We start from the raw sequence: 20860 nt of genomic DNA on the forward strand, positions 1-20860 counted from the left end.
TTGGAGAAATATAAAGGGTAAAGATAACAATGTAGCCGATGCGCTCTCTAGAATAACCATCACATACTTAAAAATCATACAAACAAACAATACATTTCTGAATGTGACTACCAGAAACCAAAGTAGACAAAAATGCTGCACAGGAATAGAACAAATAGAGTTGCATAAGCAATCTATAGAAAAAGCTTAAAAGCCCAACATATATGAAGTCATTAATAATGATGAAGTGACCTTGCATGTAAAAAATAAAATCTGTTTATATTAGCACGGAAAGAAAATTACAGCAAGATATGATGTTACCGATTTGTATACTAATGAAACCATTTACTTAGGTCAACTCTTTCAAAGGCTTGAAAAGCAGGCCGTTATTCACAAAGTCAGAAAACTCAAAGTGGCACCGTGGTAAAATATCTTTGAACATGTTTCAATTGATAATTTTAAAATTATGGGCAATATGTTGTTATGTATGTTGAAATCATTGAGAGTAGCGCTACTCAACCCGGTGAACGTAATAAAAAATAATAAAGAAAAATAAGCTATATTGTCTACCTTCCGTGATGATCCAATACATCGTGGTCATACAGGCATTACAAAAACCTTGGCCAAGGTCCAGAAATACTATTGCTGGAAAAATATGTCCAAAGACATAATAGAAATGCCAAAAGTCGAAGACGACTAAACTTACTAAGACCCCACTAACTATAACCGAAACCGAAAAGAGCTTTCGATATAGTAATTGTAGATACTATTGGTCCACTACCAAAATCTAATAATAAAAACGAATACACAGTAACGCTCATCTGCGATACAACTAAATACCTAGTAGTACAGAAGATGAAGCTATATTTGAAGATTTTATTCTAAAGTACGGTCCAATGAAGACGTTCATTAAGGACATGGGAACAGAATATAAAAATTCAATTATTGAAGATCTGAGTAAATATTTACATATTAAAAGCATACCTTCAACTGCACACCACCAATAGACTGCAGGTACCGTGGTGCGAAGCCACAGAACACTCAATGAGTTCATTCGTTCATACATCTCAGTTGACAAAACAGATTGGTATGGCTGCGATAATTTGTTTATTGTTTTAATATAACCCCCTCTATGGCACATGAATATTGTCCATATGAGCTAGTTTTTGGTAAAATTTCAAATATACCAAAACATTTTAGTAGCATAGATAAAAAAAAACCCCTTTATAATATAGAAGATTATGCTAAGGAATCCAAATTTGGATTAGAACAGGCATTAAAGAGATAGACTAATGATAGAATCTCATAAGCTAAAACAGAAAATTATTTGTTACAAAACTAGTTTAGATTTCGATTTAAAAATAGGAGATCAGGTTTTATTGAAAAATGAAACAGGACATAAATAAGATTTGAAATATACAGGTCCTTTTAAGGTAGAACCAATCGGAGATAGAGACAACATAACTTGCGTCTTCTACGAAAGACCCCTTTATTTTTTGCTGGCCCTGCGATTCGATGATGCACGTCAAATGTGCAGGATTCACCGGCAGAGTTAAAGATTGATTTATTAACTCTGGTCTTATTTGGTCATGTGGTTCCGGCAAGGAAATGGTGGTTGAGATGAGCGGCTTTATGAAGCAGACTCGAGACAGCCTGTTGAATATCTCGGGTGCTTTTAGGCAACTCAATGAGGGGTTCAAAACCGTCTGTGCCCAGTTTAATAATAAAAAGTTATTAACAGAGTCGCCTAAACGCAAAAAAGCCAGCTTAACCGCCTTTAATACCACCGTGGAATCCAACCCAAATCCGAACTTGGTAGAAGCAGTTCCTGTCGACACAGGGTTACGCGAACCAACTGTGCGTATGGATACAGCTAATAACTTTAATACTTATAGGACCGATCGCCACTCACGTAGGGGGGGCGGTGTCCTGATTGCCGTTACCTCTAGCCTAACATCTGAAAGAACTCTCATTCATATACCCAATGAAATTGAATTTCTAAGTGTAAAAGTTTCTTTGCAATCGTTATCTGTTTTTGTTACATGTTCCTATATTTCACCTGGCTCTAATTTATGAGCACCATCTGTCTGCAATAAAATCTGTTTTATCCCTTCTTTCTAACAGAGACCTTTTGATTTAGTTTTAGGTGACATTAACCTACCTGATATTTCTTGGTCTCCTCCTACTGACTGCCGTTATCCGCCCATGATTTTGTGGATGGCCTTTTAGAATTATCGTTACAGCAAATAAGCTTTATAAAAGATTCCTTAAGAAGACAATTAGATCTTGTGTTTGTTTCAGACCCGTCTGAAATCACAGTATGTAGAATTGACGCTCTTGTTGTACCTGAAGACCCATATCATCCTACTATGGAACTGACAATTTGCCTCCCCTGCTCTGATACCCTCTCTCCTTTAGTTTCTCCAACTAAAATGAGATGTTTTCGTAAATGTAACTATAATAAACTTAACGATATGATTTCTCATTATAATTGGACAGATTCGTACAATTCTACAGAAATTGAAAGTGCCACTGAACTATTCTATACAGTCTTAAATACGTTTTTTAATGAATGCGTACCTGATGGGTTTCTTTCAAACCTAAACAGACCTCCTTGGTTTACCAATGCGCTTCAAAGACTTAAAAACCTTAAATCTAACACTTATAAAAAGTATAAAAAATCGGGTGGACCAGCAGATTTTTCGAAATATGTTGTGGCTCGAACAGATTTTAATGTTCTCAACAGTCATTGCTACTCTCTGTATCTAAGTCGATGTAAATTTGAATTTTCAAACGATCCGAAACAGTTTTACAATTTTGTTAATGCCAAGCGTAAGGCATCGGCATTGCCTTCATCGGTACGTCTAAACTCAATGGAGGCATCGACGGATTCTGAAATTGCTGATTTATTTGCTGAGTTTTTCCAAACTACTTATAGGTCAAATTCTAACTACCCTAATCCATTAAATAGGGAAAATTGTATCTTCTCCCCTGTAATCACCGAAAGCTCTCTCGTAAGAGATTTAGCAACAAAAACGCCAATATTTTCTCCCGGTCCAGATGGACTTCCTGGTTGTGTGCTTAAGTTTTGTGCGTCAACCATTTCTAAACCGATTCTTAAACTTTTTAATTTGTCTATTTCATCATCAGTTTTTCCTTCTATTTGGAAGGACTCTTTTATTATTCCACTCCATTAAAAAGGTGCGAAGGCAGATGCCCAAAATTATGGAGGTATTTCTAAATTGTCGGCAATTCCTAAAGCATTTGAACGTATTATCACTTCTCATTTGCAACATTTATGTTCCTCGCTTATATCACCGTGTCAGCATGGTTTTGTTAAGCGAAGATCGACCACCATCAACCTTCTTGAATGGTCATCTATTGTAATAAATGGGTTTAAGAAAAAAATGCAGACTGACATTGTATATACAGATTTTAGTAAGGTCTTTGACTCCGTTAACCACCCACTTCTTTTATTTAAATTAGATCAGCTTGGGTTTCCTGGTAATCTATTATCTTGGATTTCAAGTTACTTGAATGGTAGGACTCAGAGGGTTATATTCAAGAATGCTATTTCAAAATTGATCTACGTGACATCTGGAGTGCCTCAGAGTAGTCATTTGGGTCCTTTGCTGTTTACTTTGTTTATTAACGATCTTCCCTCAATCATAACACATTCTCGTGTACTAATGTATGCTGATGATGTTAAGCTTTGTTTATCATATAATGATATAGCGTCGGGATTTGACTTGCAGTCGGATATTGATTGTTGTCATGGATGGTGTGAGTACAACCTTTTAAATTTGAACTGCCTAAAATGCAACTTTATGACTTTTTATAGGGGTAATCCTACGTTAATCAGTTACTTTCTTAAAAATACGCCACTTGACCGTATTTATTCAGTTAACGATTTAGGTGTTCTTCTGGACCCTAAACTTAAATTTGACTGCCACATTATGTCCACTGTTAACAAAGCCATGAGTGTTCTTGGGTTTATAAAGCGTTGGTCAAAAGAATTTGATGACCCTTATACGACCAAATTATTATTTACCTCCCTTGTCCGTCCTATTTTGGAATATTGTTTGTCGGTTTGGAGTCCACAAATTTCTTTTATTTGCCCTGCGTAGTTTGAACTGGGATCAAAACGTAAGGCTTTCTTCCTACGAGAGTAGATTACAATTGCTTAATTTACCTACACTTGTAAATCGTAGAACAATGCTTGGTACTATTTTTATACAAAATCTTATAAGAGGTGACATTGATTCTGCAAAACTTTTAAACCGCCTAACATTCAACGTTCCCGTTAGACTAACACGAAATTATTATCCTCTAAATTTGCCACGATGTACATCAAATTTTTGTCTGCACGAGCCCTTTCGCGTTCTATGTAATAACTATAATAAACTTTATCATTTAATTTGCATTTCAACATCTATCCCGGTATTAAAAACTAATATTTTAACTTATTTGCTTAATTCTTAGTTATGCCTTTTATTTTCCTTTGTGTCCCGTCTCTATTTGTTTTATGTATGTATCTTCCTCGCGAACTCGAATTATTTGCCCAAATTGATAAAAGGGCCCCGCGCGTAACAAGCACGTGCTTGGTGTCGTTGGGCCACTTGTGCATCAACGTCCATATATATAATAAAAATAAAAAACAAATAGTAGTATAGTTTAGTATAGTATTGATTAAAACTTATTATTTCATAATCAATTTTTATTTCATAAATATTGTACGTATGGCCATAGAAAATATAAGACCATATAGGATAACCATATCTTAAATAAGAATACACAATAATAACTATAAAAAAAAATAGAAAAACAAATTAAAAACAAAAAATATTTTTAATCTTATTGCTAAATAATATAATTTTTCTTAAAGTTTGCAAAATTAATATTATAAAATAACTCGATTATACTACGTTATTTTTCAAAATGAGGCAGATGTAGTATGCACACATATAAAATATATATATCGACCACCCACTGTACCAAAAGTACTTAAAGGGCACGCACTATTACACTTTGTCGCAGTGTTTATACAATTCAGGGTTTCGGTCATCAACCTAAGCGGCCGTAATTCGAACCGCTTTCTGCGCCTTGGCCCACACGCTGAAAGTGCATGTGTCAGCATAAGTGCAACACGAGCGGAGCTCATGTATATGCCGCGCTCCCGACTAAGTGAGCATATCTATATACTTAAGAATACATAGGCCGTCACTCCGCTGCCGCTGTTGGCAGTGCCGCTTCGAGACTTAGACCTCTTAAGCTCCTAAATAAATTGGGCTTGAGAAGAAATTCCTTCGAGCTCAGAGAGGCAACAAGGTCTTCTCCGAAACAATCAATAAATTTGTACAAAACCAAATACAAAATAATAATAAATTTAAATAAAGAACGAGAACAAGAAAACACTGTGTACCAATCTTCTTCATGTCGGAGCGGAATCATTACAATACTTTGCGAACCAGAATAGCTTTTCTGTTACGACCTCTTCGGGATATCGATCTTTCGTCGTGGATTATATACAAAGTCAGTTAGGCATTCGTATTTAATTTCTTAAAATGGTTAATTTAATACAATGTTCAAACAAAAGAAAGCGAGAACATTTTATTAAAGAACTTTATGAATTTTAGTGAAACATTTGTTGTCCGAAAGCCGAACGAGATTTATTATTAGAATATTCTAGTAATAATACTAGTAATGAACTAAATTAAATACTAGTAATAAAATGAATGTAAAGATTATCTATGGAACCAACAATGAAATTTCTGTGTATTTTATATATATTTAGACCCTTTATCAAAATTTAAGATTACCTCATACTGTGCGTACCTAGTGATTAAATTTTGTATCCTTTTTTTTGTTTTGTTCTTAGACATTAATAATATTCCTCACCTCTAGGGTTCATATTCCCTTCTGCTATTTATATTTGCTATTGTATTTCACTTAAGTCTTTTTCTAATGCCAAAGGGGAGTAACCCGTACTGGCAACCAAGTATAACAGCGAAAACATGGAGTAACTATTTCGATTGAATTCTTATCTGAGGTAGGGCGTAACAACATCGGCGTCTCAATTTCCGAATTTTCCTCCTTTTTTTATTTCTCTTAATTTAATCCATCTCTCTTCTAAAGTTAATTTACATTTTCCCAGTTTCCATTCTTTGTCTACAATTTATTTATTTATTAATAGTAAAATTAATAGGTATATCTTTTAACACTCGTTAAGACTTATCGTAGATAAAGTTCAGATCTTTCATTATTTTCTCTCATTTCCTTAATACTTTTTATGAAAGCTTTTTTTGTTTTGGAGAGCAAGAGGAGTACAATTTTAGTTATTCTTTCACAGCTAAAAAAATCAGGCGGTAAAATTCGACTCTTTTTTACATACGTTGTATGAACTATTTGTTGGACGTTCAATCGTTTGCGGAGAAAAGTATAAAAAGAAAGGAACTTTGATCAATCTGTTGGTCACGAGCAGTTACATATTCTAAAAAAAAAAAAAACGGGAATACAGGCAGTGTTTATTATAAACGGCCTTCTGTCCGGAATAATTTAATAGATTATCTTTAAACTGCATTTAACTATCTTACTATAACCATTCAAATATAAATTTCAACGAAGACAATTTCGGAAAACAATAATTATTAATACAATTAGTTCAATCAATATCTTTTGAATATTGATCAGTTTTTTTAGTTTTAGCTAATCGCGTTTAGTATCAATTTAAAGTGTTTTCTTTAATCGATCGTTAGTTGCTCTTTTCTAACACGATACATTCTCCAGCCGGCGGGTTCGCACCAGTGTGCCAGTTGTGCGAGAAGGAAATAAGAGGCGCTATTACTGTATATCAGCACGAGTATAAAAGAAATGTATTTAAAGTTAGGAGAAGCGATAATTGTCCCTTTTTAAAGATAAAGTCTATAAGTTGTATTGGCGCTACCACAAGTACGTAAAAATCCAATAGGATCTGTTGTGTTCCGCCGTAAGTATACAATTTCAGCGGGAAATGGACGGTGTAGATGTTGAAAAGCTCATTAGAAATAGGAAGCAGAAGACCAAATAAATCTTTCGACGATAGCATATAGGGATTAGTGGATCAATTAGAAGTTTCATGGTCTGCTCGCAAGCTTTTACGATTCCTCAAAAATTATTTACGTTCAGAGATCAACATAGAATTCAAAACGATTCAAGAAAACTTGTAGGAGACGCGAGGCCTTCTTGGATGAAGTCAAGAAGATACACGGGTATAAAAAGCGAGCAAGAAACAGAGATAAATTTAAAAATAGAGACGTTTTCACTGGCAAGCGGCAACGATGGAGTAAGAAAGACGTTTCTTAATGTCGATAATACCATTTCTTTCTATAGGGAAAACACCAGATGTTCATAAGATTAATTATTTACCTTACTTACAAAAGCGCAAATCGCGTTGTTCAAGGAGTATGAAAACTTTCCTGCAATCAGTGAAGCTTTGCGAGCTCAGTCTAAAATTCTTTTGTGCCAATCCTTATGCAGCTCGAGATCCTCGACCAATTATTCCAGTTCATCTGTTGGTTCGCACTGTGTACGGCTTACTCGATTTAGGTGAATTTATTAGTTGTGAAGGAGGAAGGTTAGCATCCGAAGTACTCGTAGATGCAGAAAATGGGCCTTTTGGGCCGATAGAAATGAATGGTGTGACGGCTGATGGAAGTCTTCAGTGTATAGTAGTATTTTATTTTGATATTTTTTAGCTGTATTTTTGTTGACTATTTTTTAAAAATATTTTTGTTATTTATTTTTGAACTTTTTTTTATTTTTCTATTTTAAATTATGTTTTTTATAGCAAAAGTTTTTTTAGATGTACCAATTGGGGCTTTAGAAATTAATTGTTCCTATAGACATATTTTTTGAGTGTAAATTACATATAAAAGGTTTTAAAAAATATATATTTAATAACAATAATAACATAAAAACAGGAATTCACTTTGAATTTAAGCGTATTGTGTACTCAGAGAAAGATTTTGTATTATATTTTCATGAATATGAGTTCTTTCCATATAAAATGCAAATGCGATATATTTTATTTATTGTGAGGAGTTGAATAACTCCACACAAATCCCTGCACCAGATGGCCGGCCGCTCACCAGGTACGCGGCGAATTCGCGTAGTGGCGGAACGGCGACGAGAGCTCGAAAACGTGAGAGTTTGGAGATCAAGGACGGAGAACGTGAGAGTTTGGAGAAAGTGAAAGTTTGGAGAACGTGGGAGTTTGGAGAGCGAGATGGTTTGGAGACTAAGAGAGTTTGGAGACAAAGAATGGAGAAAGAGAGAGCGGAGACTTGGAGGGCGGAGCGATAGTGCCGTGTGCGAAAGGGAGTAACGGGACGCCGCCGGACTTTGGACGCGGCCATGAACTTTAGACCGAGAGAGAAGGTGCCACATCTCGGCAGCGGTGCGGCACACAAGCATGCCATATGCATCACCGGAATAAGCGGGACGGAAACATCAGGCTGGACGTCGACGGGAAGCAGGTCGTGAAGGACAAGAGGGTCAAACAGGAGCCATGGACTTTGGACCCGGTGTGGAGAGTTTCGGTCGGCCGTGTGCAAAAGGGGAATAACGGTTCCCGGAGGCCCAATATAAGCCCGCAGGGCGCTGGCAGCGGGATCAGTCAGTGGATTACGGTCAGTCCAGCACGATCAGTCGATTACAATCCGTCGATTACTATCAGTCAGTCGATTACGGTCAGCCGAGCACAATCAGTCAAGACAAGCATTTGAACGAATACCAACCGAGCAAACTACGAGGGAGCCACATCAAGGCGAGTCGTCGGAAGCAGCGCCGTGGGAGCCTACGAGGAGCAATATTGTCACGCCGAGACGTTCGGGATTGGGATTACAAGGAATCTCCGAACTGAGACACAGGTGGCTGAGGTCTAAGGAGGCACCATACGGCTAAGTCAAGGCGGTCTGTTCATTCCTGCCAACGAAGTCCTGGCATTACGCGTGGAGGGTCTACCAGACTTAGAGCAGTGAAGGCCGGCGACTAGGAATCGTGAGCTCGGGGGTAAGCCCGTCGAGCCCCATTGTGCCTCGCCCGAAGCACTACTTTGGCGTGTCCCGGCGTAAGCCCAGTGCCAGAAGGGAGAAGGGAGAGAAGTCCCGGATCGGAATATGCCCACGAACCCAACACAGAAGTCACGCGACGTACAGCCACCCAGTCAGGAGCAGTTCGCAGGATACCGCCACCAGCAAGCAGGACACCACACCGCGACAGCCACGCAAGTAGAATTGAGCCCGCAGGAACGGCACGGACAGTACGCGAAAGGGTGAGGCTAGGGTGAAACGTTCGTTTACACGAGGCGTAGAAGCGAAGTGAAGAGCGAGGCAGCTTCCTGGCGTTCCGCCTTGACTGTCCTCACGATCTGAGCCGGAGCCCCGTGGGACCATACGGGAAAGAGCAAGGGACAGGCGGTCGTCGAGAGGAGTGTTCCTTGAGAACTCGTCAGTCTGCTCACCCTAATCTGAGAACGGTGATGTATCCCTAACCCCGCACAGCTGACCCCATAGCGAGTCTGAATCATGGCCGAACAGTCACCGAGCCAAACGCGTCAGGAACAAGCAGCGGACAAGGATCTTTAGGGGGCGACAAAACTGGAACACCGTGTCAACGAGGCGAGCGAACATCGAGACAACCCATACCGTCGGAGACAGCGAGACAAGCAAATTATAAAGCCGACCGCAGTTATACCCGCTATAAACCCACTACGAACCCGTGAATTCTGCGCTTTTTTACTGAATTGCATTTTGAAATTTGGTGAGACGAACACACACAATCTACTAGGCTAGCCGCACATATACCATAGCGAGCAGAAAGCAAACAAATCAGTTCGTTACATTATTATTTGTTTATTTATTAATGGCGAAGCTTTATGTTACTTTTATATTACACAAGCGATCGACCAAAACATCGACTGGGAATTAAATAAATATCGATGATCAATTGAAACATGGGCTATACACGTTCTGTTAAATTTATTAAATTGTTTAAAAATAAAGCCTATTGCATAAAAAAAAAAAATGGGTTCGGAGTCAGAGTTAAAATCCAACCTGCGGTTGAGCAACTAGACCCCTGGCCTACAGCGCATTGACACCGACCGTAATATCAAATGCGACATTAAGCGCTTGTTCCAGCAGACCACACGAAATTATACACCAAAGCAAAAAGCTTTACACAGACAACACAAACCAGCATGATCGAAAATCCACACCAAATATTTAGCCGTTCTTTGTAAAAGTCTATATATAGAGAAAGTACAGTTAACTGAAGACAAAGCCAGTAACAGCAGTAGTGCCGAATTTCATGTTTTATCCGAAGGGACTTGGGAATACTAATTTATTCACAAACTCAAATGACGTGCAAACCCCACTTAACAAAGTCATTTTCCGATTTAGCCGGCCCTAGAAAAGGCTATGTATACCGAAATAGACAGAATGTTATAGTTAGGCGGTTTAGAGAAGTCACAAATTTGTCTTGAAAAGTAAATAGCTTCACAGAAAGAGACGCTTACCTCCTGCCGCAGATATTTATTACTAGCTTAGATTTGAAGGAAGCCTAATGGCAGTGGCCGTTAATGGTCAATTCTTTCGACAAAACGGCCATTATTGTTCCCGGTAGGCCAAGTCATGCCATTTGGCCTTTGCACAGCGACGAGTATCATGTCTAGACTGATGGACATGGTTGTTCCGCCGCATTATCAAAATTAAGTTTTCGTTTATTTTGACGAATTATTGGTGTTTTTGCAAAGCTTGTTCCACACAAGCTTCCAAATTGTCACCGATCACGCTTCTCTTAAGTGGCTTATGGCCAATCGCGACTTAGATTCATGACTGGGACGATGGGCAATTGCTTTACAACCTTTCAAGTTTCATATCAATCACCGCAAGGGTTCATCGAACATAGGTCTCAATTCACTTTCTCGAGTTAACAAAAACGAACTCGATAGTGCGTATTTACAAAGAAAGGCCAAACATCTGACGGGTAATACTCTTCATGATGAGTGTGCAGCCTCTATGCACCCTATCGGTACCCTAAGAAATTATTCCAGAAGTCCTCGTTCGCGCAGATGACAGTCCTTTATGCTCCCACGGCGGGATACATAAAACTATTGAGACATACTACTATTTGCCCGGATTAGTAAATTATGTGCAAGCGTATGTCAATACTAACGAAATGTGCAAATTCATCGTGTCGCTATATTGTTCTCTGCCTCTGCCGATAGGAAAAGTTTCGGAAACACAACGGTTTTTCTAGCGGCGTTAGTCTCTCACTGATCTTACGGATCAAGGCTTATATATTATCTGATCAAATGGACTTGGACGAGAATTTGAGTAAAATTATTTGCGCTATGCGTGTATTCAAGCATCGTAACGTCATCTTACTACATGGTCTATGGTCAACATATGGTCACATCGTGTGCAACATAGGAAAACATATTCTGTGCTTAGAGTTTTTGGAATGTAAGATTACCTACCTAGTGTTTAAATCTTGTTATCCTTATGGAGAACAAACTAATTTTTTTTTGTTATTAGACATACGAAAGTGCTCATAACCTCTAGGGCTCCTATTCCCTTCTGCTTTTTACATTTGCTATTGTATTTAAGTTAAGTTCTTTCCCAAAGCCAAAGGGGAGTAACCCGAACTGACATACCAGTATATAATTTAATGTATATTATTAAAATGGTTTTAAACGAAACTATTTCGATTGAACTCTGCAGGTGATTATGCGATCGTAAGGGTATCTTAATGGATCTCGTGACTCAAAAATTGGATCCAGCGATGTGAGGTGGGGCGTTCCAAGGGCGTAACAGTATTGGCGTCTAATTTACCGAATTTTCCACCTTTATTTCTTTCTCCTAATTTAATCTATCTGTCTTTTGGAATTAACTTAAATTTTCCCGGTCTACGATTTATTTATTTGAATACCTTGTACTTTATATTATAATATTATTAATTAATTATTATTAATATTAAAATTAGTAGCACCCAACGTGGGGCCTTAATGGTTATATCGTTTTGCAGTCGTTAATTAAATTCACATCTTTCTTTATTTTCTCCCATTTTCTTAATGCATTATATGTAAGCTTTTTATGTTTTGGAGAGCAAGAGGGATATATGTCATATACTGCATTTACAGCTTGTCACATGGATTTAAAATCATCGCGACAGGTGGAAACATTGGAGTTGTTTTTATAAGGGCAATGTGGCAAAATTAAATATAAAAAAGAAAACTTTCTCACACAAAGAACTAATTAGCTTCCTAAAAAATTGCTTTGGATCAAAAGAGAAGATTGATTTTGTTTTTAATTTATTATTATTTTTCAATACATTTTTATACCCGTTACTCGTAGAGTAAAAGGTTATACTAGATTTATGTGAAATATGTAAAGTTGATATATTCTTTATCATAGTCACTTGACATGTCGATCTAGCCATGTCCGCATGACAAGCATTGGCCTTTCTGCGCAACGCAACAGCAAAAGCAGGGTGCCACACCAACTCTAGGGTCCACAATTCGTGAAAGACTGTAACTGTTTTAACTGAAACGTTTTGGTCTTATCGATACCTATCAGTTGAGCTCAAAACCATTTTGCCATGTCCACTTTAACGCCAACAAACCGCCCAAAACTGTGGCGGGCGCATTTGTCATGCTAGAATAAACGTTTAACAGAAATCGTTGAAACTGTGTGCCGGTAGGTGGCGCTTTACAATATCGCTTTGCTGCTTATATATCTAAATTTCCCTTTGCTCTCTTAAGCTGAGTAACGGGTATCTGATAGTCGAGGCACCCGACTATAGAGTTCTTCCTTATTATACTGGATTCGTCGGAAAGTATGTAACAGTTAGAAGGAAGCGTTTTCGACCCGATAAAGTATATATATTCTATATTCGATCTAGCCATGTCCGTCTATCTGTCTGTCCGTTTGTCTGCCTGTCGTTATGAACGCTGAGATCTCGGAAACTATAAGAGCTAGATCAGTCAAACTTGGCATACAGATTCCTGGACTTTCTATGCAGCGCACTTTTGTTTCATATTATTTCCCACCAATTATCCGATTGTTCCCATGACAGGTATATGATATAGTCGTCCGATTTTAATAAAATTTAATTCAAAATTCAGAACTAATTTAAAAATGTTATATCCAAGCTTAGGTAAGTATCAGATAAAAAACACCGAAGATAAAATTTTTTTAAATTTTTTCCCCGATAGTTCCTATGGGTTATAGTTATAGTTAAAAGATATAGTTGTCCGATCCGGCTGTTTCCGACTTATATACTACCTGTAATAGAAAGAAGTCTTTTGAGAAAGTTTCAGCTCGATAGCTTCAAAACTGAGAGACTAGTTTGCGTAGAAACGGACGGGCAGACGGACGGACAGACGGACGGACGGACAGACATACGGACAGACGGTCATGGCTAGAGCGACTCGTCTTGTGACGCTGATCAAAATATATATTTTAGGCGGTCGGAAATGTCTCCTTCACTGCGTTGCGAATTTCTGACTGAAACCATTATAACCTGTGCAAGGGTATAAAAAAACATTTTGAATGATCTTAAACTTTACTGAACATCTCATACAATGGTTACTGCTTATGGATTTCAATCAGCGTCAACATTTCTTTTGAGTATCACTGTGGACGGTAGTCCACGTAGTGACGAAGCGCACCAGGAGGGTGTGCGAAGGCGACTACTATATACACGAAATGAAAATCTACAGTAATCATCCGATTGGTACATCAATCGAAAGGTATCGCAAAAACTGAAGGAATCGCATACCAAGACATTAAAAAAATTGACTGGTGTGGGAGATAAAGTGGTGAAAAAGTTAAAATTTAGAAAATTTGATTTGTTAGGGCCGGTGGGGATAATTTTCTCCCGCTATAAACCTAGTTGTATTCTCAACTGTCAAAATCGGATGCTCCTTTCAAAAGTAATACCCATAACAAGGTTTTCGGGGTCCTCTCAAATTGAAAATTTGATCTTGTTTATCAGTTTGTACCAAAAGGTTATTTTAGAGTCCTGAAAATTCTGGACCATGTTAAACAGCTCAATATAAGAAACATTAGTTCTGCCACTTATAGAAAAACGTACTATTTTGGCGAGAAAACAGCTATAAATAGGTCGACTTTAAATACATGTAAATTGTGAAGTACTGAAGCTAAAGGAGCAATATGTCATTGCTTAGTTAATTGATTTTAATTAAACGAGCCGAATGTAAAAAATATAGAAAGTTTATTTATTTAGTAGATAATATATTACATTTTCGTCACAGAAGTTAATATCAGAACTGTAGATTGTTAAAGGTTCAGTCGTCATTATATTCTTACCTTGTTAAGAGGTGTTTTTGTTTGATTGGAAAGGTACGTAGATTTCGCCAAATGCTAACTGTTTTGATTCTTCACAAGCTTTCTCCCTGGGAATCTGGTTTTTAATTTCCAGATACCCTACGGCTGATACGAGAGGTTGAACATTGAGACAAGGTCAAGTCCAAGCAGATGATGCTCTGCTCAATGTCCTCATTCTGAAAAACTACAAACTTGAGACGTGTTGTATTTTTATTTTCTGCAACGTCAGCCTCTCTAGCAAATTAAGGAGCTCCGAGTATTGGTATACTACTACTACTACAAAAATGTAAAAGTGGTGTACATACATTACTTTTCTATTTTTGTCATTTTGTCAAAAATTAGTACATTTATTTGATGTACCATAGGGATCAACACTCTGCCTCGAAATTGTCAAACCGATGTTTAACTGGAATTCTCTCTGTCGAGCTCTGGGATGATTTTTGCAAAACTTTCATCCGTAATTATGCAACTCTCCTCTGCTCTACTTTGCTTATTTTTTTCCACTATCTTGACGACCCCCTTTCAATCTTCTCGCTTTCCTTTCTAGCCCCTTTTGCTTCTGCTGCTATTTTCTGCTTCCGTCGTGTTTAAACTGTTAACCAATCATGCATATATACTAAACTATGTTAGTAATAAGGTTATAGTTTGTTTTTGCTTAGGAAAAATATGTGCGTTAATGTAAATGTTTTTAGTCTAGCTAGCTGTGATAGAAACATAGCCTGGTGCAGACAAATCAGACCCCAAAAACAGATACCGGCACTAAGAGAGAACATATTTCGGGACGTACTTTTTCTATTTAATAGTACCAATTTAAAACAAATTAAATATTAGAAGATTTTTTAAACAACATTTTTTTGGTGCCTCCGCGATTTTAATTATTTATCGAGCTGCGCTCCACCAATTTTTGAATTTAGGTACTTACCAATATAAGTTATGTTATTTTTTTAGGAACTGTTGTGTAACTTTTCTCTTTAACGTCGTTATAATCAACAAAACTATGCAAGCAAATAAAAATATATGTATACATAAATTAATAATAATATAAAATACTTATACAGAAACTGGTGTACAAAGAGAGTTTTTTGTAATTATTTTATACAAATATTTCTGATGTTACGTAAATAAAGAATTTTTACTGCAATGCCTAAAGAAATATGACTCTTTTGAATCAATTGCTCAACATTATTTATACCGTTGTTTTTATGATAGTAAAACTCAACAGAAAATAAAGAAGAATGTTATCGTTGAGGGCCTTGACTATTAGATACCCATTACTCATTTGAAGGGAGCAAAGGGAGGATTTTAGTATAGATTTGAGAGTTTTGGGCATATCAATCGATAGACATTAATAAGACTAATACATTTCAGAAAAAAAAATTTCTGGGCGTGGGATAACGTTTTTCGGATCAACCGATAGGTTTAACAAGACCAATACATTTCAGTTAATTTTGATTCTAGCATTATACAATAGATGCAGGCGCTACAGCCTTTCACGCATTGTATTCGAAATTCAGAAGCAATTTAAAAATGTTATTTCCAAGCGTATGAGGTTTTTTTTTTGATTATTTCTATGAGCTATAAGATATAGTCATCGAATCCAGCTGGTTAAACAAATTTGTTTAGCCTCACTATTAGAAGGAAATTCAACGTTTCAATGGGTTCTACTTTAAGATTGTGCCCAATTTTTTAATAGTTTTAAGTTTGGGTTTATAGAGTGCTGGGCAGAATGCTTAAAGAAGAACCCTTCGAAGCGTTGAACATTCTTCTAATTGTGAGAGTAAAAAAATTTGTTTATATTTTTTTTTTTGTCATATTTTTTATGTTTTCTTCACTTATTGTTAAGTAAATTGATTTCCATAGAGTCATTTCTACATATTATTAACATACGTTTATATTTACATCAAAGTTTTGTTTAATTTTGTTGTAAGAAATATAAGGAAAGAGATGTGCAACGGCTAAACAGTCAAAGCTTACTTGCACATCTTCGAACACTCCATGGTTTCCCAGAAATGCATTTTTTTTTTTACCAAAATTCTCTAATTATTGATAATTATATGAATAGCAGTCCCCCGATTTTATAATTTTAAAAATCATTTAAGTTATGAAGATCCTTTGAGCTTACCACTCCACGACGAAGTGTATCGAAAGTCAGTCAATCCCTGGGATAAAACGTTGAATTTCTGCTTAAGTTGATTAGCCAGCTCTCGCACTTCATTGAAGTTTCCGGAGGCCCAAGAGTTTAGCTGTGGTACTGTCTGTGAGAACTGTTTAGGGTTTTGATTTGACAAGTATCCCTGACAGATAGCAACCGCGTAAAGCAAGGTGAGACTTCCAAGAGTCCTCATCCCGTGGCAACCTGTGAAATAATAATAATAAAATTAATAATAATAATAATTTATATAATATGATATAGTCGTCCGACTTTCATAAAATGTAATTCGAAGTTCAGAACTAATCAAAAAATTTTATTTCCAACGTAGGAGGGTACATGTTAAACAAGAAAGGAAGCTAACTTCCGCAAGCCGAAGTTAGTTTACCCTTGCAGTTATAAGAAATAATCAACTTTAATAACACCATGTGAAGTTATTAAGGATTGTTGCCGACTTCAGTGATATTAACAAAACATTTCATTCTTTTTTCCAGATCATTCTTTTGACATCTATATGTTACAGTAGTCTGATTTTTATACCCTTGCAGAGGCTATAATGATTTCAGTCAGAAGTTTGCAACGCAGTGAAGGAGACGTTTCCGACCCCATAAAGAATATATACTTGATCAGCGTCACAATACGAGTCAATCTAGCCATGTCCGTCTGACCGTCCGTCTGTCCGTCCGTCTATCCGTCTGTCCGTCCGTTTCTACGCAAACTAGTCTCTCAGTTTTAAAGCTATCGGGCTGAAACTTTCCCAACAAACTTCTTTCTATTGCAGGTAGTATATAAGTCGGAACCAGCCGGATCGGACAACTATATCTTATAGCTCCCATAAGAACTATAGGGGAAAAAATTAAAGAAATATTATATCTTTCGTCTTTTTAAACATATACCTTTCTAAGCTTGGATATAACATTTTTAAATTAGTTCTGAATTTAAAATTAAATTTTATCAAAATCGGACGACTATATCATATAGCTCTTATAGGAACAATCGGAAAGTTGGTGGTAAAATAATATTGAAAAATTATATCTTCGGTGTTTTTTAACGTATAACCTACTACGCTTGAAAATAACATTTTTTATTTGGTTTTGAATTTCGAAGTAAATTTTATCAAAATCGGACGTCTATACCATATAGCTGCTATAGGAACGATCGGATAATTTGTGGGAAATAATGTGAAACAAATTATAGCTTTGGGGCATTTTTACATATTATCTTATAATATTGGGAATATATATTTTTATATTTTTCATTTTATCCTCTGCAAGGGTATAAAAACAAGATACAATATTTAAACAATGTTTTCCGAATATTCTTGTGGAAGCTATAAGATTTAGTGGTCCGATCCGGCTGGTGGCGACCTATCTAAAAAAATAATACTTTTGGAAAGCTCGACTCGTCTAGTGATGCTGATCAAAAAATATATATACTTTATGAGGTCGAAAACGTCTCATTTATTGCGTAGGGTATAACACCCTTGCAGTTATAAAAAATAATCAATAATTTTATTAAATTGAATTCGAAATTCTTAAAAGTATAAAAATGTATATTCCCAATATTATAAGATAATATGTCAAAAAGGCCCAATACTATAGTTTGTTTCACATTATTTCCCACCAATTATCCGATCGTTCCTATGACCAAAAAAAATGTTATTTCCAAGCGTATGAGGTTAAAAAACACCGAAGATAAATTTTTGAATATTATTTTACCATTAATTTTCCGATTGTTCCTAAGGGAGCTATATGATATAGTCGTCCGATTTTGATAAAATTTAATTCAAAACTCAGAACTAATTTAAAAATGTTATATCCAAGCTTAGAAAGATATATGTTAAAAAAGACGAAAGATATAATTTTTTTTAAATTTTTTCCGCGATAGTTCCTATGGGTGCTATAAGATATAGTTGTCCGATTCGGCTGGTTCCGACTTATATATTACCTGCAATAGAAAGTTACAGCCGATAGCTTTAAAAATGAAAGACTAGTTTGCGTAGAAACGGACGGACAGACGGACGGACAGACGGACATGGCTAGATTGACTCGTCTTGTGACGCTGATCAAGAATATATATACTTTATGGAGTCGGAAACGTCTCCTTCACTGCGTTGCAAACTTCTGACTGAAATCATTATACCCTTTGCAAGGGTATAAAAAGAGAACCAAGTTTGGATTAGTAATGGCGCTTATAAGCCTGGTTTCTGAGATTTAAAAATAAGTGTGCTTAAAAATGACCCCTAAGTACGACTAGTCTGTCGTTGATAAGGTCGTAAAGTCTAGTACAGACCGCAACATCAGCTTATCACACTAGATGCGGGCTGCGGGTCGACAAAGGTTTCTTAAGCGATTATGAGCGGGATTATCTCATGAAAAAACTGTTACCTGAAGCTTATTGCTTACTTTTGATGTTATATTGTATAAAAATTCTAATAATTAAATATAATTTAACTCAACTGACCAAAAATTAAATTTCCATCCGGTCTTCGTTAATAAGTTACAAGGACTTGTCATCTTGTAATCTAAAAACTGACTTCTTAGATAAGTCCCCCATTTTTTTCCTAATTTAGTGTAATATATTTCTGGAACGAAAAATCGTTTCCACTATAGCCTGTCTTTAATTATTTTTAAAATTTAGTTCTTTCTATTTAACTTTTTGAAGTTAACTTTTTTTGAATTTGACTTTAAACTCCTTACTCAATGCTTACTTACTTTAAGTACAGAAATATTCCAGAGGAAACAGCAGCGACTTGGGGCGCGTTCAAAGAGAAACTGACAGTTTAGAATCCAGCACGAACAAATATGCACAGATTACTTGACATGAGAGTTTGTACCACACAAAAAAATCTCTGTATCACTTGGGAGAGCCAGTTTATCAACAGAAGAGAGAAACAGAGTTCTTACTTGTCCGACCAATCCTATGTTTTGTGCAAATGGTATCTCGAACAATGTTTAAGTTAGAGAATTTTATGAACACGCTATCTTTTGAAAAGCGTATTTTCTGGTGAATGAATGAACTTATTATTTAGATTTTGCTTCCACTCGATCGGTACAAACAGAAATAATAAGCAAATGAAAATTTTATAAGGTGGTGCATATGCAATTGTTTCCTTCACATGATTCAAAAAGGATAAACATGGTCAATTTCAGCCCCGCTTAAACTTTAAAATAAAATCAATTTAAATTTTTACTTTTAAAAAATCTTCAAAAATATGTTTCACAATACTGCTTGAGAAAGTCAGAACCATCCTCCGTTACTGGACTAACATTGAAGCTAATATAAAAAAATTAAATATATTATACAAAAGATATTATGCCAACATTTTCTATTTTGTGCGTATGCACGGTAAGTTAAAATTAAGCATTCCTCGGATTTTTTTTCAATTTTTTAACCTTGCAAAGGGTATAATGAATTCAGTCAAAAGTTTGCAACGCAGGGAACCCCATAATTATATATATTCTTGATCAGCATCAATATACAAGTCTATCTCTGTCCGTCTGTTCGTCCTTTTGTACGCAAACTAGTCTCTCAGCTTTAAACCTATTGGGTTGAAACTTTCCCAAAAGTCTTCTTTCTTTTAATGGCACCAGCTGGATAGGAATAATTGGAAAATAAATTGTAAAAATTATATCGTTGGTGTTTTTGAACATAAAACCTCCTTCGCTTGGAAATAATATTCTTTAATTAGTTTTGAACTTCAAATATCATATAGCTGCCTTAGGAACAATAGGAAAATTAGTGAAAAAATAATATGAAAAAATTATATCTTTGGTGTTTTTTAACATATAACCTCCTACGCTTGGAAATATCATTTTTTAATTATTTTTGAATTTAAAATTTTAACAAATGTAAAAAATTAAGAAACATTTTTTTAGTACATTGTATAATAGAGTTTTCGTCATAAAAGTTGATATCAGAACTTTTGTATGCTGTAGGTGTGATCGTCACTAGATTTTTACCTTGTTAGAGGTGTTCTTGATTGATATCAGAAGTTTTTGTTTTTAAAATCATCAATCATGTAATTATGCAACTTTCACAAAAACTATAGAATTTAAGTTTCTTTTGTGGAACTGTTAATAACAATTTAAATGAATGGATAACCCTCAGACAATGTTGTAGGTTCTGGACTAGTACATGTGGCCATTTTTGTCTGTACGCCTGTAGCCTCAGTACTTCACAAGTCACTGGTATACAAATGTAACTATTCATAGCTGTTTATTCGCCAAACTAGCTAGTTTTTCCAAAAGGCAGAACTAATGTTTCTTATATTGAGCTACTTAACATCGCACTATGGTCCAAAACCCGTTTTTTTTGGCATAAAGTCGATTTTTTTATGTCAATA

At 36.0% G+C, this 20860-nt stretch overlaps 1 protein-coding gene across 2 annotated transcripts in view; it reads right to left on the reverse strand.

Moving 5' to 3' along the window:
* LOC108022040 (tiggrin) overlaps positions 1–19329 on the reverse strand; it is a 157399-nt gene extending 138070 nt beyond the window's left edge. The window contains exons 1-2 of one of the 2 annotated variants that reach the window (XM_050889986.1): positions 19230–19328; positions 16489–16722 (exon numbers count right to left, since the gene is read on the reverse strand). In XM_050889986.1, the coding sequence (XP_050745943.1) occupies positions 16489–16711 (223 nt within the window). In that variant the 5' untranslated portion in view covers positions 16712–16722; positions 19230–19328. Of the gene's footprint in view, positions 1–16488; positions 16723–19229 lie in introns of both variants that reach the window. The other variant, XM_050889987.1, reaches the window with a different exon arrangement.
* Positions 19330–20860: the final 1531 nt, after the last annotated feature.

This window comes from Drosophila biarmipes, unplaced genomic scaffold, assembly GCF_025231255.1.
Source record: "Drosophila biarmipes strain raj3 unplaced genomic scaffold, RU_DBia_V1.1 ptg000009l, whole genome shotgun sequence".
Lineage (NCBI taxonomy): Eukaryota > Metazoa > Arthropoda > Insecta > Diptera > Drosophilidae > Drosophila > Drosophila biarmipes.